Here is a 21,253-nt window from a genome sequence, read left to right on the forward strand (position 1 = left end):
CTTATAAAGCCGTTCCACCGTACGCCAGCGCTTGAGCCAATGTTCCGAGTCGTTTCTCGGCGGTTGAGGGCATAGTGGAGGTTCACGCAATGCGAGAAGCCATGAGCTTTGATTAGGCGATAAATAATTTGTAATTATATCTAAAAATTCGTCAGCTTAACCCGGCTAGCTCAATTGGCAGAGCGTGAGACTCTTAATCTCAAGGTTGGGGGTTCGAGACCCCCGTTGGGTGCTTTTTTAATTTTTTTTGATAAACGACCTAATGTTTTTTTTTACCGCCGTAGCCGTATCTACCCCAAAGGCCAAAGAAAAAATTTATAAACTCGTATAAAAATATAAAAAGTTATCAAAAGAAATTTTTTTCTTCTTAACAAGGAGCCTTGAAGCACTCGATTTGTATTATTCTATAAATAAATAATGAACATCAAACTTGCAAGCATATAGAAAAGTAAAGCAAATAAGTATAAAACAGAATAAAAATAATATGAAAAAAGAGGGAAAAAGAAAAAAAACAAGATTAAGCATGAACAAGAAATAAGCAGAAGGAACTAAAGACAACCAAATAACCCTAGGAATCCTTTAACTATTGACTGATTATGTGGTATGACTCCCGGCAAAGGCAGAACGAATGGTAATCGCAGTTTCACTAGAGTCCCCGTAAAATAGGATACGCCGACGTGCGCGATGCAAATCCTTTATTATCGAGACAGCGGCAGCATGGAATTTTGGCCCAAGAAAATTCCAGGGGGCCTGAAAGAATCTCCTGGGGTGACCAAAAGTCCCAGTGCGGAGCAACCAAGGGACATTCATAGATGCGGTGGACTGCAATATCCAGACCATCCTGACACAACGCACATTGTGAAGAGTCCGGCAACCCAGCCTTGTTGTGGTAGAATAGCCATTCAGGTAAGAAGAGTGATGATGTAGGAAGATGTGCTAATGATACTAAGTGAGCTGATTCCGCAGCGAAAGGTCGTTACTTATAGAGTCGTTCCACTGTGCGCCAGCGCCTGACCCAATGTTCCGAGTCGTGTCTCGGCTGCTGAGGGCAAAGTGTAAGTTCTCGGGATGCAATGAGCTGGTAAGTCCGTTTCCAAAGGACCCGCGAGAGCTCATGCCATTCAGGGCGAAGAATATAATCCGTTGGCAGGTGTGCAAGTTGTGCCATGTGCTAACCAATTGTATGATGCGCATTATAACGCAGGTTGAACTGCACCCGTAGCAGAATGAGTACTGCGACTACCGGTTACCATTTTCAAACTGGAGACAAGTGTCTCCACTGGTAATTTTCCATCAGAACACTAGCGCTGCGGGCCCAGGAATCCATGAAAGCTGGTGCTGTGCCAGTTATGATATTTTGACCTGGACCTGGGATAAATACCGGGCGAGTGCAAGCTTCCCTAATCAAACACGCCCTGACACAATCCTTCCAGAAATAATTCTAACGGACTGCATAGCTTTTAGATACACTCTGCACGTGCACCACTGAGCTTGGCGGATAGTCCCACAGACCGAAGTCCCCCGCGGCAAGTTGGCATGGCAGGTGAAGCCACATGACTCCCGCGCCCAGTGCCGTTTAGCAACAGCAGCCTTACGGATCTTGTCTTAGATTGATGCAGGTGCGGGGTGAAATCGGGCCAAGAAAAACACTTTTAGAGTACACAAATGTGTTAACTATCCAGCATGCTGTGCGAAGAGGAAGGTCGTAGATAATAAGTAAGTAGCTGGTTGAGACGCTTAGTGACGGTCCAAAGAGCTTCAACCCACTCATCCGAAAAATCAGTAAATCCCAGTTTGACGCCTAGATATCGGAAAACCGGTCCTGTCAAAAAGAAACCCGTGATATTACGAATCTGGTTCAGTTATCGCGCTGTAGCCTTACCGAAAGTGCAAACATGGATTTTTCAGTGTTAAGCCGGCCGCCTCCAAGTTCTTGGAATTCTGACAGAGCGGCCATGGCTCTGCGAGCGTCTGCTGTAGGCAAAGCGAGAAAAAATGACACATCGTCCGCATAAGCCGCCACCTGAAGGTAGCAGGATTCAGGCAGATACAGTCCTGGTATTACGGCGTGTAACCCGGTGACAAAGAACAGTATCTACGCAAGCGAATCCCCCCTGGCGCACCACCGAAGAAATATCGAATCTAAGTGTTAGCCAGCCGTTGTAATGTACTCGCCCATACAGTAACGAAATCGTAGGCCTCACAAAACCCATGACGCGTGAGCCAAGATTAAACCTTTCCAGGATATTAAGAATATTCATGGGATACCGAATTGTTAAAATATATGGATTGATCGACGAACGCACCAAAGATAATTTTTTGTTATAATCAAAAATGTTGACGAACAAATTTAGCTGAAAGCTAAATAAATAAACTAGGTGCACTGACAAAATAGTGTGCACCAAGTCTCACCTAAATTTAGTGATGGAAGTTCGTGATCAACAAAAGTGTCGACCTCCGTGGATTAAGTAATCAAGAACACGAAGCCAAAGAAAGCAAAAGACACGTCAGGGCAGGGTGTGACAATAATTCGATAGCGCGCAATAACAACGTGTCCCGCTAATGTATGCACAACCCTGCCAATTTCTACCGGCGCGTGCGATTAACATTCATCAGCTGGTTTTCTACCCTTATGGTAGAGTTGAACAAAATCAACTTTCCACTCAACACTGAGCGTCTAAGTAAGCACACCTAAGCAAATTATAGTAACCACGATTCCAAGTAATTTAGTTATATATTATAGTTGAGTTAATTACAATTCCTATTATTATTAACTAATTCCTTGTCGAGTTAGTCTACTTATTCAAGTGACCGTGCTGAACGGACTCAGACGAGTAAACGTTCTCACTAAACTGCAAAAACTAGAGGAGGGGAGTTTTTTTCCCAAAATAATTGAGTGTCCCAAATGCGTCACTAATAGTGACAAGAAAAATTGAATCAAAAACTAAACAAAAACCAACGCGTCAATTTAAAAACTGACGAGTAAAAAACATAATTCAATAAAGGAATTTTATCATAATGACAAAATCTCCGTTTATTGTGACAACATTAAGACGAAGTTGTCCAGCATCCCCGAGGATCTACTCCAACAAAGTTGAGTCAAACAAACAAACTAATAAAAATAATAAAAAAAACACCCAACGGGGGTCTCGAACCCCCAACCTTGAGATTAAGAGTCTCACGCTCTACCAATTGAGCTAGCCGGGTGAGCTTATACATCGTTTCATGTTTATGGCTTCTATTAAAACAACCAAAGTGACTCAGCACTTACGTAACCTTATTATTGAGAAGAAGGTTAAAATGAACTGCTTCTTCTTTATTTTTAAAGTTACCCGGCTAGCTCAATTGGTAGAGCGTGAGACTCTTAATCTCAAGGTTGGGGGTTCGAGACCCCCGTTGGGTGCTTTTTTAATTGTTTTTTTTTATTTTGTAAAAATGGTAGAGCAATTTTTATAAAAAAAAAAATAAAAATAAAATAAAAATTATTGCGTGTTAGAATTTAATTATAATAATTATAACTATTTGAGAACAAATCTAAAAGTTTTTCTAATAATAAAATAATGCAGTTGACTACAATACTACATATAAGCCGTCATGGTATAGGTGAATGCGAATTCGCGGCCAACTTGTTACGACCTCCGTTAAACAATAATCAAGTTTTAATTTTTTTTTTTTTTTGAAGCAAATAAATGATTACGAACCGAATATAAATTAGAATAGTTTTACTATTTGTGATTCGATTTAATTATAATTTTTGTTAGCCACTGTTGACCCCACAATGTAGATTTTTTGTTGCTGAAATTTTATTGACAAAAAAAAAAAATTTTTTTTCTTTTTTTTTTTTCTCGTTTTGTTTGTATGCGCGTCAAGTATAATTGTTGCAAAAAAAAAAAAGCTTGAATTTTACACAGTATGACAAAACAAAAAAAAAAAAAATTTTGAAAATAGTCCAAATATAAATATGTAAAAAAAAAAAAAAGAAAAAAGGGGAGCCGTTGTTGGACTTGATGAAAATCAAATAATTTGAATAAAACAGGTTTAAAAAAGCCCTTACATTAAACTAATAATGAACTGACCTAAAATGGATTGTATAATTAATTGCATACGTCGTACGGCACGTTATGCAGATGTCTTAGGTTACAGCTGCTGCGCCGCAAATATTCAGGGGCCACCCACGGTCCTCCTCGACCCCCACGGAAATAATAATGCATAAAATATATGACTGCCACTGCTTATAACATAACTTGCAACCATTAAAAACCAACGTCACCAAACGCCTTGTAATCATGATTTTTTTATTGTTGTTGTTGTTGTTGTTAGGGCACCGGCATAATTTATCCGGAAATTATTGATGATGCTGTGATGGGCCATTTTAAAAAAATTTTTTTTTTTTCTTTTTGCTCTTCACAAAAGTTCAGGGGGGGTGCCGTTTATGTAAAGTTTTAATTATATACACGTGCCGCGCATTACTATCGGGAACACCCGGTACAAGAAAAAAAAAAAAATGGGGGAGTGAAAAGAATTTTTTTTTAAATATTATTCGACAAGGACGTTTTCTAATTTTTTTTTTTTTTTTTTTTTGATTTTATTAATTGGACTTTTTTTTTACACCTCCTATTCTTCTTTCTTTTTTTTTTCTTCTTTGATCCATCGGAGGATCAAGAATAGAAAAGAACAGCACCGCGCGTGTGTTGAGTGTGCGCGGAAGTTATAATAGGGGAAAAAGAAGGACCAAAATAAAAAAACAAAAAATCAAAAACCAAATAAAGTATTCAAATGCTAAACAAATCATCTTCTTGTTGTTCAAGATTTACAGTGGTGGTTAATAAACCGGTTTGTTTGGCGCAACCGATTCGGCGGGCCATCATGAATTCAACCAAATCAGAAAATAGTAATAATTACAATAATAATCATAATAAATATAATAATCGGTGCAATAATAATAATAATAATAATGATACAAAATCATCATCAACATCGTCATCGTCAACATCGTCTATGGGTCGACAACGAATTGCAATCGCATGTCGATATTGTCGTCGTCGAAAGGTAAAACTCACAAATTTTTGTCGTTCTTGTTTTTTTTTTAAAAAACTAATTTGGCCCTTTATTTGTCGGTTTTTTTTTTTTAGATTCGTTGTTCCGGTTACGATAACGGTTCTCATTCCCGATGTTCAAATTGCATCAAGTTCAATCAGCAATGCATTTTCGTTCCGGTATCGGCCATGATTGGCACGCCGGGTTATGATCAAGTTCAACATGTCTCAACCTATCGTCATGGTCGGCCTTTTCATTATAATCACCACCATCAGGTACATGCAGACCAACGTCAACAATTGCTGCCGACACAGCAGCAACGTAATAATATCTTACTTCAAAATCAATCACAACTGTCACATGCAAGGCCGTCATGGCATGATTCACAATCACCATTTGCCAATCCGAACGTCACGACCGGCCCATTTTTGCCAACCACAGACCATGACGTGCATGCGGTTTCACTCGTCGCATCTCCATTACACCCGCACGTGCAGGCTCCTTCAAGCCATGAATCACTACGACCAATAATTCAACTTCCTCCACCCATTAGTAATTTGGAAAATTTGTTTTTTTCGTCTTATTTACCGACAATGTCTTCATTCCCAACAAGCGGCCCGGTTCCCCTGGTTGATTCATTTACGTCCGTTAGATCCGTTTCGTCATTTATGGACGCACCTGCACCACAACCATCATCATCATCATCATCATCATCATCATCATCATCATCATCATCATTTAAAAAATTAAGCCAGACCTCAGCATCTTCAACACCAAGAATTTCTAACCTGTTAGATCCAACAGGTCAAACCGCGGTCGCATCACTTGTAGATAAAAAAAATAATAATAATAAAAATAATAATAATATTTAATTAAATTACAAAAATATATTTAAAAATTATTGAATTTTGTGCAATATACATGTATATAACTTGAAAAACGTGATTTTATTTTTTTTTTTTTAATTGTTGGTACGCCCCGGGCAATTAAATATATATCGGATGTTTTATAGATTTGTCATGCGGGATTAACCGTCATCTCATTAATAAAAAACTTTAAAGCCTTTTTTTTTTTTAATGGTTAGCATGAAAAAAAATCTACACCGTATTCATAATAACTACAAATACATAATATATACTCGAGCAATTTACCCAAGAAAAATATTTGATGTCCAAAAGTATGGACAAATTTTTTAGTAATAATAAATATATTCTCAAATTATATTTTACTTTCACATCGTATAACATTAAAACAATCCAACAAAATTCTCGCAAAATTAGACAAAAACATCAAAAACAAAAAAGCTATGTATATAAAAAAAATAAAAGGAAAAAAAAGTTTCTGAAAATCACAATTGAGCCACCGCAACCGCGACCGCCTGGAATTCGTTATGACTGATCGAAACAGTCACGTTCTTGACTCCCTTATCATCAGCCTTAACCTTGGCTGATCCGGCAAACACGACTTCAGGCTTGCCATCTTTGTTGCGAACAATCTCAATTTCTTGCAATGACGCGCCTGCGCCATCAGATTTAACTCCTAATGATTTAAACACTGCCTCCTTTGCACACCAGGTACCGGTGAATGCCGCGGTCGGGTCTGCCGATTTTTGGCAATAGGCAATCTCAGCCGCGGTGTAGTTGCGCGTAATGAAGGTTTCGTTGTCGATCGGGATGGCGGACAGGGCTTCTACGTCCACGCCTACAGACGTGTTGTTTGAACCCGCATCAACAGGCTTTGTCAAACCTTGCAACACGATTTCCGTGTCATGAGCTGAAGTAGCCTTGGCCTGCTTGCCCGAGAATGCAAACGATCCGGACTTCTTATCAGGCGTGGCCCGCAACGATGGATTCAAGTACACGACAGATTCCAATTCCTTGGAATATGGCGGATCGTTCTTGGCCACAAACAAAGTGTTCTTGGACATGGCGTTATGAGTGTATCGATACGCCTTCTTGTGCCTGGCAGTAACCTTCGCCTTGTATGTGGCATAGGTTTGCTCGTCCAAACTGGCAAACAAATAGTCGGAATTGATAATAATCGCTTGCGCACCTTTCTGACCGAAACCAAACGAAGTGACTGATGCGGCCTTAATTCCATCGGTTTGAATCGAACGCGATGGGTAAAGAATGGAGTCAAATTGTTCCAAAACTTTATCAACATTGTCGGCATTTCGGTTACCTGGAACCAAGCCAGTGTTCAACACTTGCAGAGCACCGTTCAACATCCACTATTAACGTAACCATATTAGCACATTAAAAAAAAAATATAAAATAAAATAAATAAATAAATAAATTTTACTTACAGCACCAGCGGCACCCTTTGGATGACCAGTCAAATACTTTTGGAAAATACCCAACAGCGCGTTACCCTTGGATCGTTCAAGATGACCCATCATGTTCGCCAAAGTAAGGGATTCATTCTTGTCGTTGGCAACAGTGGACGTGCCATGAAAAGATGCAACACCCAAATCATCAATCGTAAGGTTCCAAACAGCCAAAGCACCACGTAATGGTGATATTCTTGCATCTTGCTTGTAAAACTCATTACCCCATTGCGACAAGGCATCTTTCTCCTGTCGGGTAGCCTCGCGTTCAAGGTGAGCAATCCGTTCACTCAGATATTCCTTCTCATCAAATTCACCATCAGTACCACCGTATTGTTCCCTGGCTGCACTGACTTCTTCTTCCAAGTATAACAATTCGGATTCGGTCCAATCCCGAATTTGCTTCTGCCGTTGCGTAAGTTGGCGACGGCGGTATTTAATGTCAAGCAATGGTGACGGGTACTTGTTGGTCTTGTCCTCCCTTGCGGTTGTCAAAATACCTTTTCCGGGAGCGGGCACTGACCGACCAATCTTATCCGTGGCAGTAGCAGTCATGCCAATGATACCATAAACAGGCACGCCCATTTCCAAAGCCAGCTTGGCGGTCATGATAACTTGAATACCGGCACCGTGCGATTCCATAAAACCGCTTCTGGTCGTCGTCGTTGGTCGAGACATTTCGGCAGGCGTGCGGCCATGGGCAAATTCGGTTTCAGAATTCGACGTGGCTTGCATGTTACCAAACTCATACGATCCTTCCTCTTGGAAATCATCATATCCACCAACCAAGCAAATCTTGGCCTTGCCAGAAATAATCGTTTCGTAACCAATATCGACTGATTCGATCGACGTGGCGCACGCACCGACGGGGGTTTTGATCGGACCAGAAGAAGACAACAGCAACATGTTAACCCAAGCAGACATAGTATTAACGAATGATTCTTGCAATATATCCTTTTGCACGGGCTTATCCGTATATCTATCCTTATACATGCCTCTCAACGCGGTCATGCCACCAACACCGGAACCGGTACAGTTACCAAGTTCGGAAACATGCACGTATTTGTAAAACTCATAAGGATCAGTCACGCCGGAGGATAAGAGTGCTTCGACGGTGGAAACCAAAACGTAAAGCGTAATCGGATCAACCTGGTTGATCGTATCCTCTGGAATGCCATACCGACGAGCATCCCAACCGGTTGGAATTTGGCCAGCCACCAATCGATCGAATTGAAGAGCCTTGGGGATAAAAAGTGCGGCTCCCTTGAGCAATCTAACAGTCCATTGACCAGTTTCAGTAATTTCAAAAATTTCAACCTTGTCACCTTGTTCGCGTCTAAACTCCAACGCGGTCTCTTTTGAAGTCTCGAACGGTTCCAAATCATGCTCGATCTGAATCTCTTGCAAAACTTTTTTCTTCTTGGGGTCATAACCATTGAACAAGTCTGATTCGATCAATCGAATGCCGGAATGGTCCAAAATATGTTTTTCGTACTTGGCCTTGACATCGAAATCATCCACTGGTTCGTTGGTCTTGGTGTCAACCCATCCAGAGTATAATTTACCCTTGAGTTGACCATTATGATGTTTAATCAAGCCCATGATCCAAGCCATCTCGATGCAGCCTTCAAGTGAAAATTGGCCGTGAGCTTCCATTTCCCATCTGGTACGTGAGTTACCCCATGGGCCGACTTCGGCAAAACCAGTGATAACAACAACTTTCTCCAAATCAACCATGCCCTTAAGATCTTTAGAAATATCATCAAATTCAGAAAATTCCTTGAGCTTGGGGAATTCAAACTTAATGTTCGCACGGGGCTGAATGACAACCGACTTGTGAAGCCTCTCGGCCTCAGCACCGTTAACGACGCGGTACTCGAGCGCGTTCTCGACCGACACGGCCTTGCGAAGTTCAGAAGTCTGCAAAACCTCGGATCGGATGGTGGACAACAGGTCTTTAAGATTTGGAATGTATTGCATGCCGCCGTTAAGATCAGCCCATACGGGTTCAATCTGGCACAGGTTAACAATAGCAGGAGACATGAGACCTAAAATGTTGAATGCCATCTCTTGTTGAGAGAACGTTCGCACGCCGAGGCTTTCGACACGCTGGGCGACCAAATTGTTTTGATTCATCAATCCGGTACCACGAGTCCATCCAATGATGGCACCACAAATGGTCAAATAAGACGCCCAAGATTCAGAATGCCATCTGTTAAACAAGGTTTCCAAAGCCAGCTTGGATTCAGAATATAAGCCATCGGAGCCGAACGTGCCATGATTGGGCGACATTGGCAAGATAACTTGAGCAGGCCTGGTTTCATAACCGCGAGCAGCTTTCTGGGTCTTGATGTTACCCAAGATTCTCAAAAGGTTGGTTAACATGATCCTGTGAGCAAGTTCAGATCGCGAGTCAATGTTATCAATCTCCCTGCCGTTCTCCGGGATGGCAGCAAATGGGATAACGTAGTCCAAATCCCATCCGAGGCCTCCCTTCTTCGGATCGTCGTAGATATAGTCAATCAGTGCATCAACATCTTGCTTGGAACCTATGACATGGTGTTAGCCAACATATTTTTTATTTTTTATTTTTTTTAGTTCTTACCTTGGTTGAAAGGAACAACAATCAGGGTCGAATCAGATGCACCATATTTGGCGTACACGGATTGATAATATTCTGTAACTTCTTTGGAATAACGAGAAGTGGTGACAACAACTTTGGCACCACCGGAGAGTAAACCTTCAAGGACGGCAGCACCGATGGAGCCTGCACCTGCACCAGTCATTAAAGCATATTTCTGACTATAACTAATACCGGACTAAATAACGAGGTTAGCATATAATATATAATATATATATATATAATTGTATTTTACATACCACTGAAGCTTGCTCAAGAGCTTCCAAATAAATTCCAGTGAGAGGCTTGCTGTAATCCCAACCATTGGATTCCTTCTTTTTCAAATGCAAGAAAGGAATAGTTTCGGTAAACTTTTTAACCTTGCCATTTTTCTTTGAACGCTTGCCAGTTGGAGACGCAGCACCGTTAGAAGAAGCATTGTCAGATTCAAGAGCAAGTGACCGAATAACATCTTCGTACAAGTTTTTGATTTGAAGTTTGGAAGATTTGGAGACTTTTTGTTGCTGTCTGATAATTTTGTAAATTCTTGCCAAATCAGAATGAAGCTTGGTTCGGGATCTGTTTTCGGTAATGTGACCACCAGCTGCCATTTCCTTGACATATGCTTCAAGCTTGCGAACAGCAAGACGTGGCACTTCTTCGTACGTGATGTTTCCCTTTTCGTCAATCGTGGTCTGCGGCGCGGTGGGGTAATTGACATCCTTGTACACCGGGTCGACGTTCAAAGCATCCTTGCAATTGTCAATGAGTTGCTGACCAAGAGCCTTGGCAAGCTTGTAAGTCTCACCGCGGTCCTGAGGGCAGTGATCGATATGATATTGCATAAACTCAAGCAAGGTTGAATTTGATTTGTTCATCAAGAGAATGCAGCGCGACACGATCTCGCGGTCGACCACGGACAAGCGGCCAAAGATAATATCGTAATACATGGAAAGAGCATCTTGCCTGGCCCAGTTCCAAGAGGAATCGTACACGCGAGCCTTGAGAGGAGAGAATGAAGGAGCGATTCCGGATGCGTAAAAATCGCCATGCTCAGCCAACCAAAGATCGAGTTGTTGTCTGAGTTCGTTTGAGGCATCTTGCTCGTTAACAAAGAGTTTATCACCAGCACGAAGATCGACCTTGAGATAATTGGCAAAAAGCTCGAGTTGTTGCTTGACCAAGTGGGTTTGATCCTTGGTGAGTTCTTCGAAAGCGGCGGAATCGATGGCGATGGCACCAGCGGCAGCACCACCAGCGGCAGCACCACCCGCGGCAGCAACATCTAAAGAAATGCCAGCAGTGGTGGCATATTTGTTGGCAACTTCATCGAAATAAGCCTTTGCGTCAGTTTCAGCTGCAAGACGAGCAGGAGGTTCAACCGTGATGGATAAGAGCAGGACGCCATCCTGACGGCCACTGGCCAAGCCCCATCTGTCCTGGAGATATTTTCTGACTGACGTGAGATTGAAACCACCCGGCATTTTGGAAGATACGAGACGGCCGATGAGGGCTGTTGATTGCTTTCCAAGTTGGCCGTTAAACCCGGAAGCCTGTAAAGCGGCGCCAAGTTCTTCAAGCGGAGTCTCTTCAGCTTTTTCAGGAGCGGAGCCGAATTCCTTGCCCAAGTCACCGAGAATTTCGTTTTGCAATGTGGACTTTCCGCCAACCAAGTCCTTGATTGCCTTGGAAAGAGGCACCTGGTCGACGGTCTTTTTGAGTTTTTGAGCCACCAGGGCGCGCAAGATGTCGACAGCCTTGACGGGTTCGTCCGCGACGGCGGCGGCAGGGCCGGCCGCAGGAGCAGCAGCGGGGGCAGCAGCAACGGCGGCGGGAGCAGCGGCAGCAGATGCAGCGGGAACGGCAGGCGCAGGCTTGTCAGACTTTTCAGCAGGCGCCGCAATCTCAGCGGGATCCGGAGTGTAGTAAATCTCCTTGGCGTCCTTCGAATAACAAAGAACCTGTCGTTGCAAGGACAATGCGGCGTCGTAAGATTCGTACTTTGCCTTCAAGGTGCGGTTAGCCATGCCTGCGAGCGTGGGCGAGGGACCAATCTCGACCAGACGTTCTGAGTTGAACTGCTGAAAAATGACATCTTGAGTTTCGATCCAACGGACAGGGGAGGCGAATTGGTAGGCCAGAAGCTCGATAAGAAGGATGTGAGCAAGCTCCTGCTCTGTTTCGGGCCGCATGATTGGAGAGGGAGATACGAGCGAAGCGAGGTGGGAGGTGAGGATGGAGGAGGGAAACACAAGCGAGCGGAAGAGCGAGAGAAAAAGAGAGGGAGGAGTAGAATAGGGAGGGGGCAGGGTAAGTACAGTAGGCAGAAGGCAGTTTGGTTAGCTACGCAGTGACGCAGTTAACGAAGTCAGTGAGCGAGTTCGTTGCAGGCGGTGGTGAACAAAAAAACACAGTTAAGAATCATTGTGCTGGGCTCCGTTTCGCGCTGTTGGGAAAACCAAAAAGCCGGCCCGGGTAGCGGGAGCGGCTGCTAGCGGTAGACAGCGGCGACCCCTGAACGACGACGGTTTGTGGTTTGAGGCGCCGGTGACAGCTCAGCAGCGGCAGCATGATGACGAATCACGTAGCATGGCACAGCTCGCCGTCATCCCCGGCCGCCTGGGAAGGTTCTTTCATTTTTTTTAGTTCGGTCACAGCGGATTTAGCTGGACGACGTGTTTTGTTTGGGGTTGCAGTGCGCACAGTGCAGCTGGTGTTGTTGGGGCGCGCGCGCGGCTCAGCGCGATTCAGGGGCAGCCTTTGCTTGCTTGGTTGCTTTGTTCAATGCGTACTTGCCCTTGCCTCTTCTCCCAACAACAGCACACCAGCACAGCACCAGCAGCACAAAGCCCCATTTTGCCACTACCGTTGTTACTGATGATGATGATGGTGATGGTGATGATGGTGGTGGTGGTGATGACGACGACGACGATTGTTGTGCAGACGATTGTGCATACGTGCAGCTCAACAACCACAAACCAAAACAAAATACCGTAGTAGTAAACAACCTCTTACCCGGCCTGGCCTCGCGGTCGGCCAAAATCCTCGATCTACCAAACTCTCGTCCTGCTAAGTGAAGAAGGTTCAAATCTGCCAGTTCCTTCGTTTTTATTTTCCCTCTCTTTCTTCTTACTCCACCAACACCCTCCTTCACCACCCTCCATCCTTCTTGACCTTCCGTCTTGCCAAATGTCTGCAGGTGCTGAAACTGGTGTTGCCACGCCTCACACGCAGGCGTCCCTGCGTCCGCTGTCGCTCTCACACGGCTCGCTCGAGCACACCGTCTTTGTCCCCAACGGCCTTTACTTGTCAATTCTTCATCTCCGCGACGAGTTTGTCTCCTTGTCTCTGCCTCCGGCTACTCAAGATCTGTCTGGCATCGACGAGCCTGCGTCCACCCCGGAGCTCGTGGCCAGGTTTCTGTCCTTTATTGTCGACCACGTCGCCGTCGAACCCGGCGTGTACGACGACGTCTTGGCCCTCGTCTTGTCCGATTTCGAAACCAGATTTTTAAACGCAAACGAAGTTCATGCCATTGCCGCCACCTTGCCTGGCTCGATTGAAAACAGATCAGCAGTTATCAAGGCCTATTACGCCGCCCGGCTCGCTGCCAACCGCCCTGTCAAGGCCCACGAATCTGCCTTGTTGCGCTCGGTTTCTGATGGCCACGCTTCCCTCTACGCCATTTTCGGTGGCCAGGGAAACATTGAAGAATATTTTGATGAACTTAGAGACGTGTATTCGCTGTATTCGGGCCTGGTTGATGACTTTGTCAAGCACTGTGCCGCCGATTTGCTCAAACTTGCCGCTGACGAACGCACGGCCAAGGTCTACTCAAACGGCCTCGATATCTTACGTTGGCTTCGCGAACCCGATTCCACTCCGGAGCTTGACTACCTTGTCTCTGCTCCTGTGTCGTTCCCTTTGATTGGTGTCACTCAACTTACTCATTATGCGGCTACTTGCAAGGTTCTCGGAAAACAACCTGGCGAGCTACTACATTACTTGTCTGGTATGAAAAAAAAAAAATATCCAATCCCTTTTATAATTATTACTAACCTTTTTTTTTTTGTAGGTGCCACCGGTCATTCCCAAGGCATCATTACCGCCGCTGCCATCTCGGCCTCAACCACTTGGGAATCTTTCTTTGACGTTGCCTCAAAGACTCTTCAAATTCTGTTTTGGATCGGCAGCAGGTCTCAACAAACTTATCCACGCACGTCATTAGCTCCCTCTGTTTTGCAGGATTCCGTTAACGAAGGTGAAGGAAAACCTTCTCCCATGTTATCTGTTCGTGACCTTGCAAAATCACAGGTCCAGCAACATGTCGACCTGACAAACTCTCATTTGCCTCCGCAGAAGCATGTTGCCATCTCGCTTGAAAATGGTGCCAGAAATTTTGTCGTCACTGGCCCGCCTCAGTCATTGTATGGTCTGTCACTATCGCTTCGCAAGTCCCGCGCGCCCACTGGTCTTGAACAAAACCGCGTGCCTTACTCTCAACGCAAGCTCAAATTCTCAAACAGATTCTTGCCCATCACGGCTCCTTTCCACTCACCTTATCTTGCCGTCGCTTACGATACCATCGTTGCTGATCTTGAAGGCGTCTCAATTGACTCATCCGAACTTGGCATCCCGGTTTTCGATACGTTCGATGGTCATGATCTTCGTGATGACAAGGGCTCGATCGTGCCTCACTTGGTCAAGCTAATTACTTCTCTTCCCGTCCATTGGGAGACGGCAACCAAGTTTACCACCCGCAAGGCTACTCACATTCTTGATTTCGGTCCCGGTGGCGTTTCCGGTCTTGGAGTTTTGACTCATCGCAACAAAGAAGGTACCGGCGTGCGCATTGTTTTGGCTGGCGCTCTTGAAGGTCCTAGTTCTGAATATGGTTATAAGCAGGAATTATTTGATCGTGCTGATGGTGCTGTTAAGTTTGCTGCTGATTGGGGTATTGAGTTTGCTCCCAAATTAGTCAAGACCGCTCAGGGAAAGATTTATGTTGACACCAAGTTTTCAAGATTGGTTGGTCGCCCGCCAATCTTGATTCCCGGCATGACACCAACAACCGTGCCAGCTGATTTTGTGGCTGCCACGATTAATGCTGGATATCAGATCGAACTCGGAGGCGGCGGTTATTTTTCTGCTGCTCGTTTGACCAAGGCATACCAAGTTATTGAAAACTCCACGTTCCCCGGTGCCGGTATCAACCTCAACCTTATCTATGTCAACCCGCGTGCGCTTGGATGGGCCATTCCTCTTATTCAAAAGCTTCGTTCTGACGGTGTCCCGATCGAAGGTCTTACTATTGGTGCTGGCGTGCCATCAATTGAAGTTGCCAACGAGTACATTGAAACTCTTGGCATCAAGCATCTTGGCTTGAAACCGGGCTCGATTGATGCCATTCAACAGACAATCAATATCGCTCAAGCTAATCCAACCTTCCCCATTATCCTTCAATGGACCGGCGGTCGTGGTGGTGGCCATCACTCATATGAAGATTTCCATTCGCCCATTTTGCAAATGTATGCCCGCATTCGAAGGCATTCCAATATCATTTTGCTTGCTGGTTCCGGATTTGGTGGTGCTGATGATACTTATCCTTATTTAACTGGTGAGTGGGCATTAAAATATGCTTACCCACCCATGCCATTCGACGGTGTTTTGTTGGGTTCCAGAATCATGACTGCCAAGGAGGCTCATACTTCCAAGGCTGCAAAACAGGCCATTGTTGATGCTCCCGGTGTTGATGATCTTGATTGGGAAAAGACTTATCAGAAGCCAACTGGTGGTGTTGTCACTGTATTGTCAGAAATGGGTGAACCTATTCACAAACTGGCGACTCGTGGTGTTTTGTTTTGGTATGCAATCTAATCTCATTTTTGCTGGGTTTTTGAATAATACTAATTTTTTTTTTTTTTTTTTTTTTTTTTTGCAGGAAGGAACTTGATAATACGGTTTTTAATCTCCCAAAGAATAAGAGAGTTGATTTCCTCTTGTCAAAGAAAGATTACATTATTAAGAAATTGAATGCTGATTTCCAAAAGACCTGGTTTGGTCGCAACTCTGCTGGTGAGGTTGCTGATCTTGATGATTTGACTTACGCCGAAATTGTTCATCGCTTAGTCGACCTTCAATTTGTGACTGCTGAAAACAGATGGATTGATGTTACGCTTAGAAATCTTACTGGAGATTTTATTCGCAGATTAGAAGAGCGTTTCACTCACGAGACTGGCAGGTCATCATTGTTGCAGTCTTACTCTGACTTGGACAGCCCGTTTGCTACTGTTAAGCGCATCTTGGATGCGTACCCTGAAGCTTCTGAGCAACTCATTAACTCTCAAGACAAGGAATTTTTTTTGATGTTGACGCTTCGTCCATCTCAAAAGCCAGTGCCATTCGTTCCTGTTCTTGATGACAATTTTGAATTTTATTTTAAGAAGGATTCACTTTGGCAATCTGAAGATCTTGCCGCAGTTGTTGGTCAGGACGTTCAACGTACTTGCATTTTGCAAGGACCAGTCGCGGTCAAGTATTCCAAGGTTGTGGACGAGCCTATCAAGGATATTTTAGATGGCATCCATAACAAGCACATTGAATTGCTCACTCGTGATGTTTACAGTGATGATGCATCACAAATCCCAGTTCTTGAATATTTTGGTGGCAAGGATGTTGTCGCGCAACCTAAGGTTGACAACGTTATTGTGAAAACTACTGATTCAGCAATTTCGTATTCAATCTCTGCTGGCGCCACTGCTTTACCCGATGCAGAGAAATGGTTGCAATTACTTGCCGGTTCTGAGCTTGGATGGCGTCACGCTTTCTTTACCACGGACGTGTTTGTTCAAGGTACCAAATATGCGGATTCTCCGCTTAAGCGTATTTTTGCTCCTGCTGCTGGTGTTACGGTTGTTATTTCTCATCCCGACAATCCAGCCAAGACTAGCATTCGCGTGACTGAGCAAATTAACGGCGAGCCTATTGACGTGATTGACACTTACTTTGATGCTGAAAAGAACACGATTCATTTGACGTTGTACGACGACCGCACTGCCGAGCAGAAACCTGTTGGCTTGAAACTTCAGTTTACGTTCCATCCTGAAGTTGGCTTCGCACCCATTAGGGAAGTCATGCAAGGTCGTAACGACCGCATTAAAGAATTTTATTGGAGATTATGGTTTGCACCTGATAGTTACCCCACCGATTTGTCTGCCAGTGGCATTTTTGACGCCGGCAATGTCACCGTGACCGGCAAGGGCATTGCTGACTTTGTGCACGCGGTTGGCAACAATGGCGAGGCCTTTGTCGACAGGCCGGGCAAGACCACGTACGCACCCATGGACTTTGCCATCGTGGTTGGATGGAAGGCCATTCTTAAGGCCTTGTTCCCCAAGACAATTGATGGTGATTTGCTTCGTCTTGTGCATCTTTCAAATTCTTTCAAGATGTACCCTGGAGCTGAACCATTGAAAAAGGATGACGTCGTTCGGACCACTGCCAAGATTAACGCTGTTCTTAATCAAGACTCGGGCAAGACTGTCGAAGTTGCCGGCACGATTGTGCGTGATGGTGAGCCAGTCATGGAAGTTATTTCACAATTTTTTTACCGTGGCGTTTATAACGACTTTGAAAATACGTTCCAGCGTAAGGCCGAGCTTCCGATTCAATTATCACTCAAATCACAAAAAGATGTTGCCTTGTTGAAATCAAAGGAGTGGTTCCAACTTAATGATGATCCTCATGTTGAGTTGCTTAACCAAACGTTGACGTTCAGACTTGAAACCGTGGTTACTTACAAGGACAAGACCGTTTTTTCGACCGTCAGAACTACTGGTCAGGTACTGATTGAACTTCCAACCAGGGAAATTATTGAGATTGGCAATGTCAACTACGAAGCTGACGCTGAATCTCACGGCAACCCGGTTATTGATTACTTGACCAGACACGGTAGTACGATTGAGCAGCCAATCTTGTTTGAGAATGCGATCCCATTAAATGGCTCGACCGAATTGATTAACCGTGCTCCTGCTTCTAATGAAGTTTACGCTAGAGTGTCTGGCGATTACAATCCAATCCATGTTTCCCGCATTTTCTCTGCCTATGCGAATTTGAAGGGTAACATCACTCATGGCATGTATTCATCCGCTGCCGTGCGATCTTTGGTTGAGACCTGGGCTGCTGAGAACCATATTAACCGGGTTCGTGCTTATAACTGCTCGTTTGTCGGAATGGTGCTTCCGAACGATAATATCGAGACCAAGCTTCATCACGTTGGCATGATTGCAGGCCGCAAGATCATCAAGGTCGAAAGTACAAACAAAGATACCGGTGAGCCCGTCCTTATCGGCCAGGCTGAAGTTGAACAACCAGTCTCAACTTTTGTGTTTACCGGTCAAGGCTCTCAGGAGCAAGGTATGGGTATGGACTTGTATGAGTCCTCGCCTGTTGCTAGAGAAGTTTGGGAACGTGCTGACAGGCATTTTTTGAACAACTATGGTAAGATTGACGACAGACTATTTACATGATTTTTCAGTATTTAATTTTTTTTTTTAGGCTTTTCCATCACTAATATTGTTAAAAACAATCCAAAGGAGTTTACAGTTCATTTTGGTGGCCCAAGAGGTGTGTATATATATATATCATTTTCGTTTTCTATCTCACAATTTACTAAACAAATTAATTTTAGGCAAGGCAATCAAGCACAACTACACTTCCATGATGTTCGAATCTGTTGACAATGATGGAAACCTAAAGTCGGAAAAGATTTTTAAGGAGATTATTGACAGCACGACGTCATATACTTTCCGATCCCCAACTGGCCTGTTGTCTGCCACCCAATTCACTCAGCCTGCGTTGACGCTTATGGAGAAGGCCTCGTTTGAAGATATGAAGGCCAAGGGACTTGTTCCAGCTGATTGTTCTTATGCTGGTCATTCGCTTGGCGAATATTCTGCATTGGCCGCGCTGGGAGACGTCATGCCGATCGAATCGCTTGTTGATGTTGTGTTTTATCGTGGTTTGACCATGCAGGTTGCTGTTCCGCGTGATGCGCTCGGCCGATCCAACTACGGCATGATTGCGGTTAACCCGTCGAGAATTTCCAAGACGTTTACTGACACTGCGTTGAGATTTGTTGTTGAGCACGTTGCCGCTCAGACCAAATGGTTGCTTGAGATTGTGAATTACAATGTTGAGAACACGCAGTACGTTACCGCTGGTGACTTGCGGGCATTGGATGCCTTGACCAACGTGCTAAACTTTATCAAGGTTCAAAAGATTGACCTTGACAAGTTGACCAAGACGTTGTCGATCGAAGAAGTTAAGGAGCAATTGTCAGACATTGTATCCGAGATTGCCAAGAAGTCTGAAGAAAAGCCACAACCGATTGATTTGGAACGTGGATTTGCTACCATCCCGCTCAAGGGTATCTCGGTGCCGTTCCACTCTTCATACTTACGATCTGGCGTGAAGCCATTCAATCGGTTTTTGTTAAAGAAGTTGCCACAGCAAGCAGTCAAGCCTGCGAATTTGATTGGCAAGTACGTGCCAAACTTGACTGCCAAGCCATTTTCGATTTCAAAAGAATATTTCCAAGAAGTGTATGATTTGACCGGAAGTGCAAAGATTCGAAATATTTTGGATAACTGGGAAAAATATGAGAATGCTTAGAACCATGAGAACGTAAAACATAAAGAGATTTAATTGGAGTTTTTTTTCTTTTCATTTTTTGTATTTTCATGTTTTTTGTTTTTGTTTTAGTATAATACATGTCGTAATTGTTTCTTTTTTAATGAGATTTTTTTAAAAATTTTATTTTTTGTTTTCCATAGTTTGCTCAGAACTGACTGGTAGAAAATGAAAAAAAAAAATTTCCATCAATGGCAAAGGCTTGTTGAATAATTTATTCGATACTGTTTTTACAGCAAATTGATGGTTCGATCACGGTTTAATTGTAAAATGCCCATACGGCAATAATGTAAATTGTTCATTTATATGTAATATAACTTACACGACAAAGCCACAATATATAACATATATATAATAATAATTATAATAATAATAATAAAAGTAATAATTTACTTTTTAAAAATCTCAAAACCAAAAAAAAAAAAAAAAAAAAAAAAAAGGAAAAAAGAATAAAATAATTTTTTCTTTGCCTTTACTTATTTTATAATTTCTTTAGTGAGACCCAGGACCTCTGGAAACCTTGTCGAACACGCTCTCGTATGCGACCTCGCTAAAATCAGTACCTTGAATCTCGGCAGCGATGCCGTTCAAGGTGCGACGGATCGCATCCTTGGAAGAAGCGTACAACATCTTACTCTGTTTTGTTTACGAATTATTAGTTATAAAACAAAAAAAAAAAGACCACGTTCACGGAAAGTACATACCCTAACTGAAGCAGTATCTGGCGACCAAGTGAAAAAGATAATCTTTGATCTAAACAAAAGAAGAAAAAAAAATTGCCCCGCCAACGTTAAAACGATTAAAAAAAAAATTGAATAAACAAAAAGTCGTACCTCTTTCCCTCATTATTGCCAAGTTCGTATTCAAAATCATAAATAGCATATCGGCAATCATCTTCAGGAAGCTTGGTCAAGAATTCTTCATACGAATCATTTGAAGATTTTTCTTCCACAATGATTTCAGTTTTGGAATCATTAATCTTAAACACGATAAACTTGCTCTGCTTGCCAAGTTTTAATTGTTGAAACGCATTTTGCACGTCATTGCTAACAGCGACTCTGTTTTTTTTTTTTTTTTTTTTTCATTAATACAATTGAATTAGAAATTGCAATTCCAGATTATAAATACCCTGAGCGAGACTATAAACAAAAGTTAAGGGTTAGTCAATAGATCGAATTCAATACTCATGTTTTCACCCCTCATGACCCAAGATAAAATAAGATGATGAAACAAATTGCTTTGCAAAACAATCCCCCTTTCCTCATTTACTTCCCAATTTTAAATGATTCAAACACCAATTTAAAAAAAAAAAAAAAAAAAAAAGTGAACAATTCACACACGTACCATGATAAATTGATTAACCGAATTTAATGTTTTTTAAACAAATCGAATTTGATGAAGAAGTAATGTGGTTATTAACAATCACGGAAGTTTATACGATTGATGGTTGCGCGCAGCCCACAATGTACAGAATCATGAAACTAATCGTCCCGCTGCGTGCCAGTTACGCACGTAACCGTGACCGTGTTTATGGTTAATGACGTAGTCCAACTTTAAAACTTGAAATAACTTATCTACAA

General features: G+C 43.2%; 4 protein-coding genes and 3 non-coding genes across 7 annotated transcripts; 4 read left to right on the forward strand and 3 right to left on the reverse strand.

Moving 5' to 3' along the window:
* The first annotated feature begins 159 nt into the window (after nucleotides 1-159).
* On the forward strand, nucleotides 160-232 carry V1514DRAFT_t70. The gene has a single exon. It is a non-coding gene; the product is annotated as a tRNA-Lys (tRNA).
* Nucleotides 233-3,134: 2,902 nt separating this feature from the next.
* On the reverse strand, nucleotides 3,135-3,207 carry V1514DRAFT_t74. The gene has a single exon. It is a non-coding gene; the product is annotated as a tRNA-Lys (tRNA).
* A 123-nt stretch (nucleotides 3,208-3,330) lies between these two features.
* V1514DRAFT_t71 lies at nucleotides 3,331-3,403 on the forward strand. The gene has a single exon. It is a non-coding gene; the product is annotated as a tRNA-Lys (tRNA).
* A 1,463-nt stretch (nucleotides 3,404-4,866) lies between these two features.
* On the forward strand, nucleotides 4,867-5,909 carry V1514DRAFT_321008 (uncharacterized protein; the record flags this gene model as incomplete). The annotated part of the gene is made up of 2 exons (XM_066926034.1): nucleotides 4,867-5,049; nucleotides 5,133-5,909. 2 exons carry the CDS (start codon nucleotides 4,867-4,869, stop codon nucleotides 5,907-5,909), a joined length of 960 nt encoding a protein of 319 aa, XP_066782327.1.
* Nucleotides 5,910-6,229: 320 nt separating this feature from the next.
* Nucleotides 6,230-12,595, reverse strand: V1514DRAFT_353241 (3-oxoacyl-reductase). Its single transcript, XM_066929530.1, has 4 exons — nucleotides 10,244-12,595; nucleotides 9,969-10,182; nucleotides 7,343-9,912; nucleotides 6,230-7,267 (listed from the first exon to the last, which is right to left on the reverse strand). The coding sequence occupies exons 1-4, from the start codon at nucleotides 12,173-12,175 to the stop codon at nucleotides 6,386-6,388; spliced, it is 5,598 nt and encodes a 1,865-aa protein (XP_066782328.1). The 5' UTR covers nucleotides 12,176-12,595; the 3' UTR covers nucleotides 6,230-6,385.
* Nucleotides 12,596-13,054: 459 nt separating this feature from the next.
* V1514DRAFT_121057 (acyl transferase domain-containing protein) lies at nucleotides 13,055-19,799 on the forward strand. The gene is made up of 5 exons (XM_066924418.1): nucleotides 13,055-13,995; nucleotides 14,059-15,847; nucleotides 15,925-18,482; nucleotides 18,540-18,608; nucleotides 18,673-19,799. The coding sequence occupies exons 1-5, from the start codon at nucleotides 13,173-13,175 to the stop codon at nucleotides 19,653-19,655; spliced, it is 6,222 nt and encodes a 2,073-aa protein (XP_066782329.1). The 5' UTR covers nucleotides 13,055-13,172; the 3' UTR covers nucleotides 19,656-19,799.
* Nucleotides 19,800-20,087: 288 nt separating this feature from the next.
* Nucleotides 20,088-21,166, reverse strand: V1514DRAFT_333678 (uncharacterized protein). Its single transcript, XM_066928087.1, has 5 exons — nucleotides 21,018-21,166; nucleotides 20,802-20,812; nucleotides 20,507-20,731; nucleotides 20,378-20,426; nucleotides 20,088-20,309 (listed from the first exon to the last, which is right to left on the reverse strand). The coding sequence occupies exons 1-5, from the start codon at nucleotides 21,018-21,020 to the stop codon at nucleotides 20,166-20,168; spliced, it is 432 nt and encodes a 143-aa protein (XP_066782330.1). The 5' UTR covers nucleotides 21,021-21,166; the 3' UTR covers nucleotides 20,088-20,165.
* Nucleotides 21,167-21,253: the final 87 nt, after the last annotated feature.

Source organism: Lipomyces japonicus, assembly GCF_038497905.1.
Source record: "Lipomyces japonicus strain CBS 7319 unplaced genomic scaffold V1514scaffold_30, whole genome shotgun sequence".
NCBI classification, from domain to species: Eukaryota; Fungi; Ascomycota; class Lipomycetes; order Lipomycetales; family Lipomycetaceae; genus Lipomyces; species Lipomyces japonicus.